The following is a 22,112-nucleotide window of genomic DNA, read 5'->3' as shown; positions in this document are numbered from 1 at the left end:
GAAATAACAATGGACGCTCGCGGTGTAGGAAGATGGTGTAAAAACTCTGAACTCCGCAAGAAATATTCCTGCCACCCACACCTCCGGGAGCTGCCAGAGCCCCTCGGATAAACGTCCTCTGCTCAAACGACAAGCTGGAGACGGAGAGGCAGAGGCGCGCGAGCGTGTGTGTGTGTGTGTGTGTGTGTGTGCATGCATGTGCACGTGCCTGTTCATTCGCGCGTGTATGCTTGCAGAATTTTTGGGGGGGACAAGGGGGTTCACTTCGAAGAAAATGCTGAAACAAAAACGAGCAAAATGCAATAGTGATACGTACTGGAGAGAGAGAGTGAGGCTTCAGTGATACCCAAAAGTGGGCGGAGCTACCACATGCCTCCAGTGACACAGTGACTTCACATCATATGAAGAGCAGAAGTCTTTTGATTGGTCGAATTCAGTCAATGACTGACAAGCTCACAACAGCCCCACCTATTCTGGGGCTATGCTGCATTGACAGGCAAATTCAATTAGGTGTTGCAATCCCTGGAAATACCAGTACCCAATACCTGGGTTAAAAATCACCAAATCGCATGTAAATCATTAAATTCCCAAACTTAACAAATAATGATGAAATCCATGTACAAGTGTCCCCACCATTAGCCGACGTTCACGTCTGCAACATTCTGCGAGCCACAAGGATCGTGCTCTTGCAATCAGACTCATTTTAATACCCCCCCCCCCCCCCACCCCTCCACTTCAAATATAAAATCCCTCCTGGGGCGTTCAGGTGAGGAGGCTTTAGCCCTTATCCTTATCAGTCAGAATTAATATCAGAGTTATATATGTGAGGATAGGAAGAAGGAGGAGAAGAAGAAGGATAAAAAAAAGTGGTCTAAGAACTGAACATGGTTGAATTGCTAATGAGGAAGACTGTAAGTCGCAGGAAAGAAGGCTGGATGCGATTAGGGCCCGTTACAATTTCCCCCGCCACGGCCGCAGCCGTCGCCACTGCGGACGCTGCAGAACAACGCGGGGTCCCTCATTCCGCATGCACCCTGAGATTCTCTGTGAAAGGGCCTGGCGGATAAAGAAAGGGGCCAAGGCTAATTACTATGCGCCAGCGCACGCAGTGACACAGAAAACAGCAAACAGCCCCATTCTGAAACAGCAGAAAGGAGACTGGGGGGGGGGGGGGGGGGGGGGTGGCTGAGTTTCGCTCAGTGAGCACTGGCACGGGAAAAAGGAGAAGGCCAACCACACCCCCCTCCTCCTCCTGCTGTAAGGGTCAAAAGTGTGAAGGTTCATGAACCCCACAGTGCTGTTAGTCACTGACTTGTTCGAGCCAATCACAATGCCGTGTTCCTTATTTTGAGCCACTGGTCAGTGTGAGCCCGCGAGTCATCGATGATGCATAGGCTCCGCTCGTTTTTAGGAGTTCATGAATCCACACCGTCCTGCCAAGAGCTTACCCTTGAGTGGACTTTGAAGAACAATTTGGAATCGGAAGAAATCCAACACGGGAACAAGCAAGCAAACATAAACTAAGACACAACACGCCCGCCCCTGCAGTTAAAACACAACCATAGGTGGGTTGCGAACCACAGACCACGGTTGCCACGGCACCAAGAGTAAGGCTGCCACTCTGTCATAATCCTCTTCCGCACTGAAAATAAAAGGGAAATTCTCTCAGATCTCCAGCAACCGAAAGGCCTCCCAACTAATGCTTTAATCCCATTTTGGACCATTAGACCCCCTGATTGTGACGTGTGGACCACAGAGCCAATCTGAATGCTATTATAAATCCAGGCACAACCTGGTACATTTTAACAAAGCAACTCACTCTCCAGACTCCGTCTAAAACCCAAGAATGGCCTGCACCATTGTGCCAACTAGGAGCCAAAAAAATAACTTGCAGATCACTTAATGTGAAATGGACTGAGGTCAAAACGTTTAAAAAAGCATAAAAAGAAATGACATTTGGTGACAGAGAGAGACAGAGAAAGAATGAGAGATGGTGATGAAAGGGACAAAATGAGAAAGGAGAGATGGTGACAGCACGGAGGGAAAAAGAGAGAAGGTCAGAAAAAAACTGACAGAAAGGAAAGAGGGAGACATGAAAAGGTAACGGATCAGTGACAGAGGATCACACCATCCGCCAAATCCTGAAGCGGATTACCAATCCCATGTGTCACCTGTTCATTATAGCCGCAGAGGTCTATCCGCTGAAACCTACCCCAGGGATCAGAACATGCCCCGTCTCCACACAAAGCTCCACACAGATCCACTAACTCCATCCCGCAAACCAGCAAACTCAAATGAGGTGCATTCTGGGTACATGTTCCTCATTTTAAGCCCCCAGTCTACATCCTGACAGAATCCCTTCCCTGAGATTTCCCCACTGACAGGTACATGCAACAGCATGTGGTCAATGCACAGGCGAGACCAGGCAATCACTCCCCAAGCCATCTTGGGCAGCCATCTTGGTTTCCCTCCTCTTGGATGAGTTCAAACTTCCAGGTGTACAAAAAATTTCCAGTCACCTTCAGTAAACCACAAAAATTGTAATATGGTTTTTTGGCAACTCTGCACAAGTGAGGGCCCACAACCTCCTCCCCCCCTCCCCCTCCCCCAAATTCCGTTTTGTGGATGTGCTGGATGGATACGAAGTTGAAGCCAAGGCCAAGAGACTGTCCACTTTCAAATGCATTGTGTTCAGGCCTCAGGCGTGTAACTGAGCTTCAGGGAACTACTTCACACTTTACACTACTTTACACCCAAAGGATGGAGATAGCGACTTCATACAGGCAAGACAATCTCCAGCAATTCCGACAATGAAAGGGCTCATTTGTTTCCACAGACACATGATGATTTTCTCACAAGAAAAGCCGACCAAATAATAGTTTTTTGCGAGAGAGAGAGAGAGATGAGAAGATGCATAACAGGATCAAACAAAAAGAGAGAGAGATATTTGGTCTGCAGGGGAAAGAGTTGTGCAGCTTGCACAGAAGTGAGCCAGAAAGGCACAGAGCAGAGTGTATTCTATTCCCCTTAATCATCTACAGCACAAGAGAAACACTGGCCCCAACTCCACAACCCCTTAAAACCTCCTGGAGGAGCAGCTGTCCATCTCGCATACTCCATGGAGTTGCTTCTCTAAGCAGCAATAAGCAACGCTAAGAGCAATAAGGTGTGCATTCAAAAATCTTCTCCAAGGTCTTCTCCAAGGAACGATATATTTCACAGCGAGACGCACACTGAAAGAGGCAGCTTGTGTGTATGTGTCCACTCCGTAAAGCAGTGAATATTCTAGAGTATGGAAAGTATTTTTGAAACGATTCAGGGTCAAGCTAGATGGAATCACCATTGACATATTCAGGTTTCAGTGGCTTTTTCAAAAAGCTATACTGGATTTGTCTTTAAAAAAACAAAAACTGAACAGGCTGGAGTCCCATTTACAAAATCCCTTTGGGCAAATTACTGTTCCAGCCGCCAGAAATATCCAGTTGCTTTAGATAGCGATATAATCTTAACACTTCCCACTGTTGTCATGTCAATAACAAAAAAAAAAAAAAACATGTATTGGATAAATAACTAATTCTGTATCCAAGTAACTGTTGCCAAGGGTGCCAGTTAAAATCATGCAGTGCGGTAACAGAGAGGCTTTTCTGTTGATAAAACGGTTGCGGCGTTTGAGCATAGCTGCGTTGGCTCGCTCGCGGACGAGGTGTGGAGAGCTCGGCTCATTAAGCAGCATTTGCGCTTCTGCGATGCCCCGCCCCGCCCGCCCGTCTCCCCGAGTGTGAAATCGAACAGGCTCGATCCTGTCTGCGGAGCCGCGCTAGCGAAACCGAAGAGTGCGCCTTCACCGGGATCGACAAACCGACCCCCCCCCCCAAACCCCCCCACCCCATCTTCAAATATTCTTTTTATTGCCGTCATCCTCTGGTAACTGGGATAACTGCTTACAAACGACCATTTCTTCTGGTGGGGGGGGATCTTTGCTGCTTCAAGGTTTCCTTGGAGATAGATGCTGAATTCTGCCAAATTCAATATATTCCCAGACCCTGATGCAAATTCGATCAGAATGGTTGTTTTTTTTTTCTCTCCTTGTTTGTTCCCTGTAATACTTTTTTTTTTTGGTAAAGATTAATGTGTCAGATTATACCTGAGCAGGAATACAATTTACTCTGCGTGGGGGGGAAATGCGACTAATTTCCCTGCAGAAAAACAAACTCTGATCTGGACTTGTTTACAACGTAGCGGGAAAGTGCTATTTGGAGGGTGTTAAAAAAGTTGAAAGAAATAAAAACTTTTTTAAAAAAGTTGCTAAAACATTGGTAATTCACCTCACCCTTGTAACACTGCAACATACTGTAAAAAGTGCAGTTTGTCCTAGCTGGTTTCTCATGGCTTTATAGCATTTCTCTTTTATTGTTATATATTGTTATATAAGTTATAATCATTTATTGTTAAGATAATATGCAAATCTGAGTGAATAATAATGCATGCATTTTCACCTACTATTAGTTAAACCAACTTCAATCAGTAAGACTTTATTTGACAGCGGTTGTCATGACATATAAATGACAGTATCATTACCATGACATAGTACCTGTCATTATAAGTCAAGTATGTTTTTATTCATATTTGATTAAATTTCCTTCAAATTCCAAGAGATACCAATTAATTATAAGATCTAAGAAAAAAATCCAGTCTCTCTGGCTGCCCCAGACACTGAAATCAGCCACTCTAAATTTCACAGTGCCTGAATCTTAACAACCAACCAGGACAGCTCTCTGTAAGGAGGCCAATCAGGACAGCTCTCAGCCTGTCAATCATGTCGCGAGTTTATAGCACTGTCAGAGCAGGCTACACAGTTAAAGGTCCAGCAACCTGAAGTCTGTGAATTCTTTGCTGATGTGTTATTTTAATACTTTTTTTTCCATTCACAAAAGGTAGAGGGATATTTTTTAATGGTTCTTGCAACAAAAAAAATGGTATAAAAGCTTGTGGCAAAATTGGCTTGTTTTCCCTCTTGGCCAAACGGCAGGTTTTCAGTGGGCAGGGTTAACTGGGTGGCTAAAAACCGTGAGTCCTATGAAATCTTTTTTCTATATATACGTACATGACATGCTTGCCGCTTCTGTGCGGGTATGACTAGCCAAGTTAAAAATGCCTAAGCATTGCTTCTTCTCTCTATGTGGAGAAAGCAATACGCATATTTGGAATTGCCAACATACATTCGGAATTCCCAGTCATATTCGGGCCCTGCAGCCAAATTTTCAGGCCTTATCGCTATGTGTCCCTCCATAAATTTGGTGAAGAGCGAATAAGCATGCTCGTTCTCCACCACTTCCTTTCGCTGTGCAGTCCACCAGCCGAGGAGCAGGAGATCTTAGGCTTCAAGTGCCGACGGCCTGCGCACCACACCGTCCTCGCGGGGGAGTCAGGAGAGTCGGTCATGTGACCCAGGTGAGGTCAGTCCAGTCCCGCCCCGCCCACTGCAAATTCGCCCTCCCTTGTCAAGTTAGGGGCTCTCCGAGAGCTACCGGCATGAGTCACTGCTCCCCTGCCCCAGTGCAAAGCACGTCACTGATCTAATCTACTGCCGTCAGCGGTGCAGATAATTATCTAGTTTAGCCAGGATAATTGGAGGAAACACATCTACGAATACGCACTCAGACCAACTGGTGTGCTGACAGTTTGACCTACCCTCTCAGGCCGAGACTAGTCTGAATAATGATGCTGCCGTGACTTCAGAAACATAACGAGCAAAAACACCAGGATACACTAATTCAGACGACACCTCCATGCACTTCAGCGATGATAACAAGGGGAGGAGTTATGTCCCAATGACATCATAAATTCAAGTAGTCTTTTGGTAGACACTGGTAAATGATTTGGCTTTGCAAGACACAAGGTACTCTGAGCTTGGTCAGTTTTCTTTTTTGCTAGTTCCCTTTCAAACTTCTACCTTGAATTGCCTTTTAGCTAGGTTCTCATGGTTTCCCCAACTGAAATATTATACTTTGAAATTACATATTTTTACATTTTATATATTTTATGTATGTATATGTACATACACATATATATGAATTAATTTTATTGTTTTGTAAATATTAATTCACATCATGGGAATTTTTATATATATATTTATTTTATTGTTACTGGTCTTGTTAACATCAAGCCACAGCATGAGAGTCTTCAACATGGAACCCGTCACTCACAGTCAGGAATCTGAGACCCCGTGCCTGAGCTCTGAAACACCAAATTAACAGTCCGAGTGGCTTCTATGGCAACCATTTCCATCTGACATTAAGATTCATAATGATAAATGTGATTTCATACGTGTTCACTTGTATGACACAAAGCTGAATGAAAAAACCACACAATACTGAGGCAAATATTTGTTTTGAATGAGTGAAAACTTGGTATTTCATGTCTGTGAAACAAATCTAAATTTTCTATACTGGAATGGATAAATGAAATACAATGGAAAAAACATATAAATACAGACTACCCCCCCTTCCCTCACCTTTAGCGATACATTTATAGAATCTGACTCATGGGAGAATAGAAACATAAACTAAACTAAGAATTATCCCCACATTTTTCCAGATAATGACCTTTAATTTGGCCCCTATCAAAAAAAAAAACCTTTGAGAAAAGCTTACTGCAAACAGTTGATCCTTTTCATTTTCATTATAATGAATCACACAGAGGTGCCAAATTACATTCCAAGGACCTTAATGAGCTATTAGTGTACGAAGCCGCGTATGAAAGCTGAGACGTTTCAAATCTCTCGCTTTCTCTCTCCCTTTCTCGAAGACTCTCCCTTTTGTCTTTTTGACCCCTCTTGCCCATGTATACACAGACACACACACACACACACACACACACACAAACACACACACACACACACACACACACACACACACACAAATATCAATCAGTATGTTCTGGGCTAGCTACGTATGGCTAGCAGAATTCTGGCATTGCCCATTGATATGATACTGTTATCTGAAATACTGTAACTGCAACCATTAAGAAGTCTGTGCTAGGAGGCTGAATGTTGTAGCTGTGTGTCCGAACATGTCTGAAAAATGAATCGAACAATCGAGCAGGACCCCATCGAATCAACAGCTATTGATTACGAACCCATTACATTCCAGGCATTATCCAGAGTGACTTACACAACTATTTTTTTTACATAGCATTTACATTGCCTCCATTCAAACTGAAGCAATCAATGCTCAAGGGCACAATGGCAGTGTCCTTCCCAGGAATCGAACCTGTGGTCTTTAGGTTACAAGACCAGCTCCTTACCCATTATACTGCACTGCCACCCTTACTCTGCCCAGCCCCCAATACTCTGCCCCGCCCTTTACCCTGGGGACTGTTACTGCAGGTTCTCTATTCAACGGGACTTTGAAATTCCATTTGATCCGACCCGTTTCAGGATGTGAGAGAACACACCCCCTTCATGCCCCGTACCCGCTCACAGGGGCTGTCACCGTTGCCGTGGCTGCCAGGAAGGCATGGACTCTAGAAACACATGATATCTACGGCCAGGGTTATTTGGGCAGTTTTTAAGAAAAATTATTTCAGACGGGTGTCTTGTACCAGCTTAAAGCCAACATGTGGAAGAATCACAGCCTGTCTTCACCCAATTTTAAGGACTCAGACCAGATTGGATGATGCAACAGTTACAGCTGAACTTTCCCGACCTCTTTCGATTCCGCTGCAAAGTTCTGCATCGTGCGACATGATAATGGACAAAAAAGTCTTCTCATTCCACTTGAGTGCACTAGATTGCATGAAAAATCTATACACGTAAAAGTTCTGTGTGTTCCCACGGAATGTTCCAGAAGCAGACCTTAAGAACACGGGAGATTTATGAAACTCCCTCTAGCCACCGACACTACCCGACTCACCCAAAAACCCCCCAGGATTTACACCCTACCGCGTCACTCGAGCTGGAGAGAGCATCAGCCAATCGCGATGCTCCATTACCAAACGAGCAGGAACCTATGCCGGAAGTAATAAAAATGAAGTATGACATCACCGTTCGAGTGTGACTACAACAGTGGCGGCACCGCATCCAGGAAAGATGAAAGCGAAAACAAAACAGACAGAGGGAACTGAAATACACAGATGGGTCTCTCACACACACAGTCAAAAAGAGGGTGATAGCGTAAAGGCTTCCCCAGAGCTGCCCGAGCTTCCCGTTGAATAGTCTGTGTAAATAGCGCTCCACTTTTTGAGGATTAGGCTAATGGAATGGCACTGGTGAAACGAACTGATAAGGAATTAAAAGGAGACAGATGGCCTCTGTAATTTTTTTTCTCCCCCTCCTTCTCATTTTCTTTTCTAATTAAGCGGAGGCAGCCGCGTGGAAAGCGTGGTCTGTAACACGGCACGCGTGTGGTAATGGCACGGAGGAGAGCGTGTCAGAGTAACACGCCAAGTGCGGTGATGTAACACATCTCCCGATGAGTCGCCCTGGGGCACTGGGGGCCGCGAACTGCGGCCGATACCGTGGCAACCGGTCCCCCCGGTACACCTGGCACCTGAACCGCAGTTTAACCCCCCCATCCTCCCCCTCCCCCCCCCTCCCTCGGTCTCTCTGTATGTCTCTTCCCTTTCTCTCCTGGCCAACATTTCCTTTATCTCTGTTTGCACTCTCCATGTTTTTATTACTTTCATCATCTCTTTCCTCTTCCTCCTCTCTCTCTCTCTTTCTTTCTCTCTGTTTCTCTACCTCTACCCCCTCCCTCCCCCTCTCTCTTTCTCTCCCCCAGGCTAATGGACAACCTCTCTACCCCCAAGACGGTCTCAAATTCAGGGTAGATTTTCCTGATCTTTGGGTTAAACACAGAACTCTTACCACACAATTTCCACGTTTAGGTACAAAGTGCAGCTTTGTCTCTGCTGCTTGAAAAAGAGCACAGCCTGACTGGGGGAACTTCAAATCTCTCAAATTCAAGTTCAAATTCAAATATCAAAAATGTGGCCTTACCATGACAAGCGACCCCACCCCAAACAAAAATCTCCCCATAAAATAAATACATCTAACAGTCCTGCCTCTCCACACACACACACACACGCACACACACACAACTCAACACTCTCTGCAGAAATGGAAAATAGAAGACATTTTTTAAAACTCTTTCCCTAGCTGTCTCTTTCACGCTCTGTAGCTCTCGTTCTCTTTCTGTCTCTATGCTACTCTAAATGGGCTGGAGTTGCTGTCCACGCTCACCCTTAGCATAGCCTCAGCTGTCACGGGATTGGCTCAGTCTAAGCCATAAACGGATTAGACATGCAAATGGGGGACACGCGCAATCGCAAATAATCAACGCGTACCGTAGTGACTAAGACTCTGATCTGTAAGACGTCTGTGTTAGCTAGCCTTCACAGAAAACTGCACAGTCACACATTCCCTGACAGCAATACAACAATACCTGTTGATCAATTACTTGATTCGATGAATCAAAAAAGTGACCGTTTAACGAGCCCAGCTTAACCCCTCATCGTTCACACAGTTCTATGTCACCACCGCGAGACGCATTCTGCGAACTTCAGTGTAAACTAACACGACTCCACAGCGCGGAGATGGACGTAAGTTTTGGCTGAACATTCTGCACCTTAGCACAAGCGAGCGGAGAGACATGCGCATGCTGCCCCACCCCCCCCCCACAGACACCCCCCCCCCCCTCCCCCATGCACCCCAGGCAGGCAGCGGCAGAGGAAGTGAGTCTCTTCCATGGCTTACCAGGGGCTGCTGGGAGGCCAGGCCGGATCTCTTAGTGGACCCCTGCCTGGAGCTAAGCCTCTTCCAGGACTCGGAGAAGCGCCCTCGGGTGGTGCCCCGCCCCGGCCCCTGGGGGTCGTCCCGGGTGGAGCAGCCCCTCGACGCCTGCCTCCGCTCGCTCCACGTCTTCTTCCCCATCTGGCCTCCGGCCCCCGCGTCCCCCAGGGTGGCGCCACTCCTCCCCCACCCAAAAAAAGTAACAGCGCTGCTCCTCAAAGTTTTCAGATCAGCTGGGTCATCCCACTCTCCAAATCTCTTACAAGCTTCTCAGGACTCTGGGATTTATCCAGCTCTCTTTCAGAAAGTTCCGGAGGAGAGAAAGCGAGTGTGCAAGTGCGTGAGTGTGCGGGTGCACGAGTGAGTGAGTGAGTGAGTGTGTAAGTCAGAGAGCGAGTGAGTGTATGAATGTCTGGGAGAGTGAATGAGAAGGTGGGTGAGTGTGTCAGGAACCGAGTGAGCGAGTGAATGTTTGGGTGAGTGAATGCGTGTTTCTGAGTAAGTGAATGTGTGAATGTTTGAGAGAGTGAATGAATGTGTGAATGTCCGAAAATGAGTGAGTGAGTGTATGTGAATATCTAATAGTGATTTTGTGTGTGTGAATGAGTGAGTGAGTGAGAGAGTGAGTGTGAGTGAGTGAATGTGTGAGTGAGTGAGTGTGTGTGAATATCTGACAGTGAGTTTGTGCGTATGAATGAGTGAGTGAGTGAGAGAGCGAGTGTGAGTGAGTGAGTGAATGAATGAGTGAGCGAGAGAGTCAGTGAGTGAGTGTGTGTGAATGTGAGAGAGTGAGTGTGTGTGAATGTGAGAGAGTGAGTGTGTGTGTGTGTGTGTGTGTATGTGTGTGTGTGTGTGTGAGAGAGAGCGAGCGTGCGAGAGAGCGTTCTCAGGCAGCCTGTTGCATCAGGAGCGTGCGCGGCCGCCGCTGTTGTTGTTCTTCCCCGGCCTCTCCAGAGGTGGCGGCTTCGGAACGGGAGGCTTTGAAGGCGGTGACGCCTGGCGGGCGCGGAGAGGAGCGATCCAGGTCTGCCGGCACTCGCCCGATCGCGGAGGAACACAGGCGAACGGCGTGCTCGCTAAGTCACTCACATTCTGAATACACCACCCCCCTCCTCTTTCCCACTCTCTCTCTCTCTCTCTCTCTCTCTCCCTCTCCCCTCCTTCTCTCCGTGCTGTAGATCGCAGCCTGTGAGATGCCGCTGTCTCTCTCTGGCTTTGCTCTTAGAGCCCTTTGTGTTTGCGAAGATTAAAGTGGAGAGCAGAGCTAGGCCAGCCAGTTTGTTCTGAATCTGTTCCCTCCCTCTCTCTCTCTCCCTCTCTATTGCTCTCTCTTCCTATCTCCCTCTTTCGGTGTCTATTTCTCTCTCCTGCTCTCTCTCTCTCCCCCTGTCTCTTTCTCTTCCTCTATCTCTCTCCCTCTCTTTCTCTCTCTCTCCTAAGATGCAGTTGGCTACGGGCGCCCACACACCGCTGGGAGCTTCGCCTCTCAACTTTGCGTCGCGGTGGGGCTCAATTTAAATCACCGAAAAACGTCTCTCTCCTTCCTCCACCTCCGCTCTGGGGCCCGGGGGCCCGGGGGCTGTGGGGCTGTGGGGCTCCGGGACCCCAGGCAGGGGGCAGGCACGGCCCTCCACGTCTGGGTATCGCACACATGATGGCAGAACGGGGGACTGCCAAAGGGGCACCAGCAGCAGGTGCTCTGGTCTCCGATGGCAACGCTGCTCCCTGCGGCTCCCCCTCCCTCATTTCCCCCGTCACTGCCGGGGACGAGAGCCCATTCATCACCTTTATACAGACCCAGGGAGAACCCACACACACACACACACACACACACACACACACACACACAAACAAAGACATGCTCATGTTTGTGCACTGAGACCAGCTCTCCTCCCTTTATCTGGGTCTTATTCCTTCCTTCTTCCCTCTCTCACTGCCAAGAGTTCCACAGGATGGCACCACCAGACACTGTTCACAAATACAGCTCACAGACACTGTGTACAGACACAGCCCAGAGACACTGTGTACAGACATAGCCCAGAGACAGTGTGTGCAGACACTATGCACAGTCAATGTGTACAGACACAGCCCATGGACACTGTAGACACAGCTCACAGACACTGTGTACAGACACAGCTCAGACACTATGTGCAGACACTACGCACAGTCAATGTGTACAGACACAGCCCATAGACACTGTGTACAGACACAGCTCACAGACACTGTGTACTGACACAGCTCACAGACACTGTGTACAGACACAGCCCAGAGACTGTGCACAGACGCTGTGTACTGACACAGCTCACAGAAAAACAGTGCGGGACACCTTAAATACCTTCTCCTACCCCCTCTCACCCAGTCATCAATTCACCTTTTTTTCAGTCATCCAGCTCACAGCCAGATAAACTGACAGGGGGCTTATCACACACCTTCAACCCACTCGTCGGATTATGTGCTAAAGTCCTTTTCACATGTAACAGAGGGTCAGTCTGTCATTGATTTCAAACCACGGGTCCAGGCACAAAAGAGGCTAGCCCACTAAGCTAAAGACCACGGGCCCCATGGAGCCAGTGGAGCCACTCACGACATTATATAAACTCTGGGAGTGACGCCACCTTCTGCAGTGGGGCTCAATGATGTCTGTGAACCCCCGTACGCGTGAAGAGATGCCCATCTTCTACGCAACTAGCGCAGCTAGTTAGCCTGGCTACAATCTCTGCCTGAATCTGGTACCCACATAAGCATGCTTTTCCCCCATTGTGAAGTTGCAGGCTACTGGTGAGCTCATTTGGTTAAGTCACCACACAGTGGTGTAAGGATGAGCCCCACAGTCTCGAATCGAATCTAAACCATGACATCGCCAACCAGGGCCGGGAGCTCTATAGGGCGATGTGCAATCGGTGATTGCATTGCCCAGGGTATGGGGGGGGGTTCAGTTTGTTAGCAGTCTGCATTTCATAATTCTCTAGTGACCTCTGCAGGTCGACCTGGGCTGCACGTCAAAGTCGCGTCTTCCTCCGACTCCACTCCGTGTGCGCTTGGGTGCAGTCTATGGCTGTGAAAAGCAGCAGGTTGGTGACACCGTGTATTTCGGTGGCGGTCTGGGGAGGTCTACGTTCGTCCCGAATCAACCTCTGTTCGCGCACGAGCGCGGCGGCGGAGGCAGATAAGTGGACGCTCCAGATCAGAGTGGGAACAGGACACGATCGGCCCCACGTGAGGCCGCGCCGAAACGGTCAGAGGAGAACGCACACATCGCAGGGCTTATGGACCGTCACTGTCGCGCTGTAGCAGAAAGCCCCGCAGAGCGACCGCTTCCAGAACGTTCTCAGATGGTCGGCACGTGGACTGTGGAGGCAACAGACGCAGCGACTGGTGGGAAATGCTTTCAGAGGAGAGCCTTGACCCCGCCATAGGGACTGAGGAATCCGCAGTGAAGGGAGGAGGCCGACATGCGTAACACGGGCATTCCAAACGGAGAGGGGAAAAGAAAGAGATGATTTTATTTTTATTTATGTCCCAGTTGCTACCAGATTTAAATTATGCACTCAAATCATTGCTTTTGGGTCAGCTCACTGCACCCATATCCCTGAATTGTTTAAAGCAACAGGATAGCTAACATCCCCGCCCCCCTGCCAACCCCCCCCTCCTCCGCCCCCCCGCCCCCATGCTCACGAAGTTTCGAACGGGGGCCGCGTGTTGCTCTGTCATTTTCACAGAAAAACGGTTCCCGCCCAAGTCGCAGGTGCAAACGCATATGAAATCACAGGTGAAATGTCACATGCATCGCAGGTAAAATCACACGCCTCTTACGTTAGAAAAAAAAGCCTTCATCAGGTCCCTATAATCACCAACATCAGCAGCAAAAATAAACAGGTTGTAGTTGCTGGAATTAAAGGGAGAACTCACACACTACTGTTCTGTAGCCATTTGACACGTACTTATATTTTACAAAATTCAGAATAGGTTCATGTTTTAATTTTATACCGCGTTTATATCACTGTAAGCATGTAACATGCTGATTAATGTGCATTCACCCTGTAAAAATAATAGCTTAAAATAAAAGAGAATAAATTACAATATGACTAATTAATTTTTTTAACATTTTCTAAATAGTTTATGTAGTGGAACAGAAACTATGGTCACAGAATGGGCACAGAAAAGGTAGAATCAGGACCAACAGGATTTCAGTTTTTGCCAATAAATCCTGATAAAATGAAAGCCACGATACACTTACAGCTTTCTGCAAGCACCAGTCTAAAATATCACTGGGGCCCTGCTTGAGTACCGACTGGCCACGGCAAACAGAAAAGATTGCATTTTAAAAAGCCCGATGAAGATTTAAACAGCACACTCCAAGCGATACGAGTCTGAATAATGTTTTTCAGGTGACTGCTCTCTCGTTTTATTCGCGTTTAGAGTCCCTCCCTCAATTTCCTCGATTTGAGAGCTCGTTACCGTCCACCGCCACGCTGAGAGAATAATTCTCCAATCCCAACAGCCAGTGCTCAGAATCAGTCAGAACACGACCAGGTCCTGGGCTCTTCTGATTACCCGGCGATGTTCCCTAAGTGCATTTGCAGGATACCGCCCTCATTACTTTTCATAGCGTTATTATATCATATTACCATATATGCTGATATCAATAATGTATTATTGCATTGCTGGGTTCAGTCAATGTGGAAATATTAAAGCCCGTATCCATTTTGGGGAAGCGTCATTTTTCCCTGTGATATTTCTTACTGTATTCAGTTCCTTCGCTGCAGTTTTTTTTTTTTTCTTCCATCAATCGATCGCTGTGAAAAAAGCACTCGGTTATCACTGACTATTAATGAAAACGGTCTCTCTGGGAGGCTGAAGTTTAAAGGCAGGCGGCGATTGTAGCAATAAAACACATTTTGCCGAACCAAAGATGCCTGCCGGAAAAAACTGAAATTCCAAGTACAGAGATTAGCAAACCATCCCCTTCAAAAGAAATACAAAACTAAAACCACAACACCAAAAAAAAAAGGCTTTTGGTGCACAATTCTCTATAATATTGGTTTGAAAATGCTTTGATTATGCAGTACATGAACTACAGAATGATCTCATGGAATGTTCTTATACAAAATAAGCCCAGGAACGTGAATGAATTCAAGAATTTTAAGAATGCCAGCTAAAGTACAGCTAAAGTACAAAATATAATATCATGGGATGAAACAAGAGATCTGTACAAATCCAATCCCCCAGGAAAGCAGAACCAGGGACCATGGTAGAGAGTGGGAGCAGACAAACTCAATTCAGGCTTTGTAAAGCTGAATGCTAAGATGACGGCAAAGGATCCATTCTTTTTTTAAAAAGGTTGTTGGGAACAATGTGGACAGAGATGGAGGCTTGGAGAACGCACAGTCTCTCAGAAGTGGATAACCCTAATCTTTCTCTTTTCTTCAAATCTCTTCTCTATGCGCCGAGCATGCAGACACACAATGATGCCGGAACTTCCAGCTCAGGTTCCGGAACATTCTGAAGACTGGAACTTTTTTCACCATATTTTTTTTGACTGTTTGAATTGTAAAGCCCTGATTTCTTGATTTGCTATGGTTGCTGAGAAATTTCTCTTTGATATTGCAGTTCCTTCATGACATTGCAAGGAGAAACAATTCTCTCTCACCAAATGCAGATGAAACAAAAACAACAGCAACATTTTCTTTGAATTCTATGCAATGAAGCGTCCATAATGCTACCATACACATGACATAACACCTAGCATAACCAGCTATGGCTGTGTACTACAGTTCATGGCAAATGTCATTACAGTGCCATAGTGTATGCAGCAAATTTTACTAAATATTTTTAAAAACCGACAAAACAAATCGCTGAATATATTGTAACGGTCTGTCAAAAGCCCTCATATGTTGTCATGACTGGTAATGACCGTTCTTATTCCATTCTTATGATTTGATGTAACCATTATGGAGTTCAAAAGTTACCAAATAAAATACTATGTGTCATATATTACAACCTCTCAATTTTTATTCTTCATTTGTGACTGCATATATACAAGCATGTTCCTTAACATAGAATTTTATCATTCTTTAATATAACTGTACACATGAATGTGGAATTAATTTACACTTCTGTAAAACATCCAACATCAGTATTCTACTATGCATTAAAGAGAACTCTTTACTAATTGGCTCGATAATCTCACAGAGTGCCAGCATTTCCAATCATCGTTAAAGCCAGAAAGCCATTATAAAATAACTATCTATGCTTGGCTTGTTAAGATAAAATGGTCAGCGCTGTTTATCTATGACAGTATATGCAAGAATATTCGGGTGTTGTTTATTTCATGATATAAACTGGTCAACAGCACAATTTTTCAACAGCATTCACCAGCACAATACATTCTTGCTCATACTTAGGTCCTAAATCACGTTTTCTTCCCCCAGAAGCGATTTTGTACGTTAGAATGTGGCCAAAAATGAAAAAATAAGTTCATATTGTTTTCAGTAAGCTACCACGAACCACAAAATCCACCCATCCCCTCTTTTTTTTTTTTGGAGACAGAGCTTTTACACACGATGAATGTTAGAATGATAGATCCAGTCAAAGGCCCTCCACCAACCTGTCATTCAGCCTCTTAAGCTGCAACAGCAGGTACATGTTCCTGTGCCACTCACCCTAATTTAAAGGCAATTACCCGCACACTCCTTCGGATCAAAACCTGGGGACCACACGGGGCCTTCGTTCCTGTCGCAAATCAACAAGACGCCGCAGTTCTGAAAACCCCACGCGGGAGAGGGAGAGAGAGAGAGAGGGAGGGGGAGAGAGAGAGAGAGAGAGAGAGAGAGAGAGGGGGAGGGGGAGAGAGAGAGAGAGAGGGGGAGAGAGAGAGAGAGAGAGAGAGAGAGAGAGAGAGAGAGAGAGAGAGAGAGAGAGAGAGAGAGAGAGAGAGAGAGATCGCCGCAGGTGGGGAAAGCGAGCCGCTCACTGAACCAACGGGAGGACATTTTGGCATCTCCGACTGCGGCAGAGAAGGTCCAAAGCTGTCAACATCACCACAGTCCTGGGTTTAAAAAAAAAATAATTCTGAAACAGCAGGCCGGGTGTATTTTTTAATTTTTTTCTCCCACAATCACTTCCCTTTAGTCTCAACATCTAACTGGGACTGATTTCCGATGAGGCTAAGTAACCGCACCATCTGGAAGGTGTATTTCAAAGCCTTCTTACCACTTTTATTGCCATCTTAGGCTGAGCAGTGCTAATGCATTCGTAATTACACTGTAATTATTCTCTGGACATTACCACCAAAGCCATACTTCCCGGACTGCTACCATATGCCACAAGCTGACCAGCCAAAACATTCCTTGACAGCATTTAATGCGTTACAGTATACACTCTTAAAAATACATTGTTCTGAAAGGGTTCTTCGGCTAGTTTTCATAGGGAAACCCTTTTTAGCTCTTTATGGAAGCCTCTATGGTAGGTATGAAAAGAGAGTGAAAGCTCCCAGATTGAACCAATTTGCCTGACAAAGAACCCTTGAACTAGATAGAGTTCCTCTATGGGGGACACTTCTGGAACAATTTCTTCTGAGAGTGCACGATATATAAGATCTCTAAAAAAGTGTGCAATGCAAGACTGAATGACAGACCACTTAAATGTGACATACTCACACATAATGCAGATGTGTAAAGCATATCATAAGACACCGCGCCGTGTGTATTCGCGGTGAGAAGTACCAGGAATACGCCAGACAAACCCAGCGCGGAAGAGAGAGAGAGAGAAAGCGAAGGTTTGGAGAGACTGGGAGCGTGCCTACCTTCATCTCTGTGACTAGCGGCACTAGAGCTCTCCTGGTGCAGGGTCTCTTCCTCATACGGAGCTGTCAATAAGAACGAGAATCACAGGAATTGATACAGTGCAAAGCAGATGTCATGTAAAAAAAAAAAAAAACAGTACATTCACGACTACAATTCAACACCCGTGCTGCGCAATGTTTTTTTGCACGTGTTTATTTATTTTCTATATTTTGTCTGTATTATTCTGTATACAACCAACAGGGAATGGAAATGAAACAGAGGGACAGAATTTGAGATCACAGTTGGGGGAGTGGGGGGGCGGGGGGGGGGGGGGGGGGGGAGTGGGGGGGGGGGGGTGCACAGGCCAGTTTTTAGCTAGCGCCAGTTTTATAGAGTGGGCACAATCCCAGCATGCTAACCCAAACAAACTGGCACAGAGCTTCATTAAAAATCCTCTCCCGTGTTTGTATTTCCCAGCTGTGCTTCTCAAAACACCATTACGCCCCCTGGAGGAGAACTGATGTTGAAATGTGTGCGCTCACCCACCATGAGCCAGTAACTACTTTACATGATACAGGCCACACACAATACTACAGGAGAGCCAATGATTATTTTACACCCAACAGGCCACACACAATACTACAGGAGAGCCAATGATTATTTTACACCCAACAGGCCACACACAATACTACAGGAGAGCCAATGATTATTTTACACCCAACAGGCCACACACAATACTACAGGAGAGCCAATGATTATTTTACACCCTACAGGTCACACGCAGTACTAAAGGAGAGCCAATGACAGGAGAGCCTGAATCACCCTGCAGTTTGCAAGTCAGGCTCACACAGACATGGACCTGAGGAAGACACCAGGAGTCGCTTGCGCATGACAAATCTCTGTCATCCCAGCCGACTGAACCCACCTATCCCTGCAGCCAATTGTGCATCATCCTGCAGGGCTGGTACCGGAACTTTCCGGGTTTGATGCCAGACCGTGGGGCCCATAACAGGAAGCGCTACCAAGCAGCACCCTCTCCAGGCATCGGGACAGAGTCTTAACAGGATGGTCCACCGAGCAGCACCCTGAGCTCAAAGTTTTCCTCCATTTCCCCAGCTGCACACATCTCTTGGTTTTGGAGCCAGCTGCTCCGAGATTTAATTTTTTTTTTTCCCCAAAATTTTGTTTGTTTGATATGCTGTGGCACTGGCCTTAATTACCAGGAGATGCTTCTGAAGATGCAATTTATTTTAATGCTAGATTACACAGCAAGGAGCTGTTATGAATTGACATGCTATTTCATTGTAAATAAAAATATATTAGAATGTGTGTGCATGTGTGCCTCCATGTAATAATGGCAATCACGTTTTACCCTTTTTTGCCCTTTCTTGAAGAATATCAAGTAAACAGTTCAGATAACTGAGCTAAATGACAGATAATCACATCATTACTACTACACCAAACACTCGCATTGCACTTAATTACCAAGGTTAATGACCATAAATAAACCCAATTTAATTAGTGCAGCACTTACAGCAGTACATCTGTGAACTGATTTTTCAGTCACAGTTGATGAAATATTTCACCATACCCTCGCAAATCCCTACAGATCTAAAGGTGGTTATTTTTTGCCAACAGGAATAAAAACTGGCAAGCTATCAGAAACAAGCCTTCGTAAGCGTGCTGATGCGTAGAAATTGGGACTGCCTTCAAGGTGGCGGCCATTTTACTTCTGGGTCCATGAAAAGGGGAAATAGCCAGTGATGACAGGAAGGAGGGACTGTGGTTGTTTATTTCATCAATTTTTTTTTGCCTAAACAACTACAGCAAGATCTGTACTTCAGCAACATTGGTTATGAACTTAATCTTTGAAAACCGGGTCATATAGAAAATTTGAATTTTCAAATATACGCATTACGCATTAGAACGCACAACACCAATTTGTAAGAGGGCAGAAGTGGCCTTCTCCAAGTACACTTCTGCACATCCAGTGTGCTCATGGCAAGGGTGGTGAACCAGGATCCCAAACAAGGGCAAGCCTGGAGGTCAGGATGACACATGACAAGTCCTGAACTTTAGACCTCAGCCATTGGCAGATACAAAAAGTGAGATCACTTGAGACCAATCAGCAGTTTGGGTAATGGCACTAGGAATTTGCGCCTAGCAACAGCTGAGATATCTCCACGCTCGTATGCACTTATTAATGTCTCAGACATAGCCATAATTGATCCCCAGTTCGCCCACTAATGTTCCTCCACCGAGCTCCTTTCTACAGACGTGAGGAGACAGCCCCCTCTGGTTCACCGGCCTGCCACAGACCCTCAGTTCGGCTCACCGCCGGCTGGAGAAGGTAAACAATATTTGCCCTTTACAACATTTATTTAATCACGACTTTTATCCCATTTCTGTGGGGAGGGACGGCGCGAGCCTCATCAAAATGCCACGTCGTTCGATGGGATGTTAATCGAGATCCTGGAAGCCCAAACAGGAATCAACATTAAGCCTGAAGAAGGGAGAATTGGTTAGCGGCTGGCTTTCCCAGGCGCTAACCAAAGCCATTAAATCTCAGCCCTTTCTTCATCACCGCGGTGCGAGGAGGGCAATCCATTTCACAAACTGCACGTACAAAAAAACACACCAATCAAGCTGGGAGGCGTTTGCTGAGATAAAAGGTAAATTTGAAAATTAAATCACAAAAAAACCTTTAAGTTCTGCAGAGGTCTACCTCAGGCATTGTTATTCATTCATTCATTTTGAACAGCGGCGTATGCTATGTATTATTAATAACAACGTGAAAGCATGGAGTTATTCCAGTTGAGAAGGGGTATAACTCAGAAGCAAGAGACTGTCAATACCATGGCAACACTACGTCACGTGACCACGTCACTTCAGATTTCATTACGTTCAGAAACTTTGCAAATGTTTCAGCGTGCGAATGGGTCGCTAAATTGCATATCGCAATCTGCAGCAGGCTTCTCTGGCCTTGTGGACGAGATGGCTGCAGAGCTCTGGCTGGCTGGTGAGACAGCCATCTCAGAGGTGGCTGCTGCCGCAGGATTGTGATAAATATTTGGTGTGGTTGCCAGGCTCGAAAAAAAAAAAATCCCCCGCAGAGAAGACGTCCAGATGTGATCTGGCAAAGGCCACCGAGACATTCATCTTCCTTATTTTTCATGGCAGCGGACATTAGCAAACTGAAAAGCATCTGTTGTATTCTATAAACCTGAGAGAATCTCATCTCAAGGGTTCTTGGAAGCAGCTGATTGTATTGTTTGGCATAATTATACCGCGGGCAGCGCAATAAGTGTTTCTGTGGAGCCTTTTCAATGTCACGGTGCTCCCTCATCCAAAACTACTGACGCGTCTACAGTATTGATAAAAAACAGACCCGGTCTGCCTGCAATAAACAAAACTTAACCGCGACAATGAAGATACAAGTTTTTTTTTGTTTGTTTTTTTTTTTTTTTTAAACTTAGATTTTTTTTCCCCGAGGCTCAAGCACCCAGCGAAAGCGAGGAGCTGTTGCCACCTCCAGTGCCCTGTGACTGCATCGGCGGGGCGAATTGAAAGCGATGCGATTTCCCGGCGTCGTCTTCACGCGTTACGATCGCATTAGCGGCCGGCGATCAGCGAGTCAGCGCGGCGTGGAGCGGCGGCGGCGGCGGCAGCGGCAGCTGCAGGGACATCAGCCCGCACCCAGCGGACGGAGAGAGAGAGAGAGAGAGACGGGCGGGGTGGCAGACGGAGAGGCCCTCCCGGTGACGTGCCACCGTAACAGGCCCCCCGACAGCCTGTCACCCGCGGGCAAAATGAGAAGCGCCATTCGCTTCATATTCGAGCAGCGAGGGGGAGCGGGTGGGGGGGGGGAGAGAAATAAAACAAAAGCAAAAAGGGAGAATGAGTTTCAGAGCCTACGTGTCAATCAGAGATCACAGAGGGTTTTATTTATTCCACATTAGGCCGTCAGCCCTGTGTCATAGCACCGTCAGTCAGATGCTAAATAGGGTGGACTTGCGTCATGTTGTTTTTAATATACTGATGTGAAAATGGAGGGTGTGTATGGAGGTGTGTGTGTGTGTGGGGGGGGGGGGCTGGGTCACGTTCATTCTTCTCACCCTTTAAATTTTGTTCATTTTTCCACATCTTTTACATTCTCTGCTGATTTCAAACTAATTTGTTTACCTTGTTTGGAGTGGTTGCACCTTGCACACGTACCGTGTCCGAGAAACCCTTGCTAACTGTACAAAACGTCAATCGATGAGTTCTCATGCTATGTCTTTCATATAGCAAGCAGGACAGCAAACACAAGGATAACTTTTGTGAATACTAGTCCTGATAGGATGTGTTAGCATTTCGGCTTTCAATACAATTGCCACTATGGCATTCCTAGCATAGAAAGAATATTTGGGCATGAAGCCTTTGTATTTGCCCTTGTAAATGAGTGTATAAAATATTGAACTTGGATAGTTGACACATTGAAAGTTTGAGATGACATATTTTGATAAATAAAACCACACTGACATAGCTCAGTCTTCATC

General features: G+C 46.2%; 1 protein-coding gene across 7 annotated transcripts in view; it reads right to left on the bottom strand.

Moving 5' to 3' along the window:
• The window catches only part of trpm3 (transient receptor potential cation channel, subfamily M, member 3), a 191,831-nt gene that overhangs the window by 152,725 nt on the left and 16,994 nt on the right, over nucleotides 1-22,112 (bottom strand). For 3 of the 7 annotated variants that reach the window (XM_035378702.1, XM_035378696.1, XM_035378704.1), the window contains exon 1: nucleotides 9,755-9,931. In XM_035378702.1, coding sequence (XP_035234593.1) covers nucleotides 9,755-9,931 — 177 coding nt within the window. Of the gene's footprint in view, nucleotides 1-9,754; nucleotides 10,379-17,594; nucleotides 17,658-22,112 lie in introns of those variants that run through there. The other 4 variants (XM_035378693.1, XM_035378699.1, XM_035378694.1 and 1 more) reach the window with 2 other exon arrangements.

This window comes from Anguilla anguilla, chromosome 10 (genome assembly GCF_013347855.1).
Source record: "Anguilla anguilla isolate fAngAng1 chromosome 10, fAngAng1.pri, whole genome shotgun sequence".
Classification (NCBI taxonomy): Eukaryota; Metazoa; Chordata; class Actinopteri; order Anguilliformes; family Anguillidae; genus Anguilla; species Anguilla anguilla.
The sequence above is the reverse complement of the archived record's forward strand: the minus strand, read 5'-3'. Positions and strand labels throughout refer to the sequence as shown.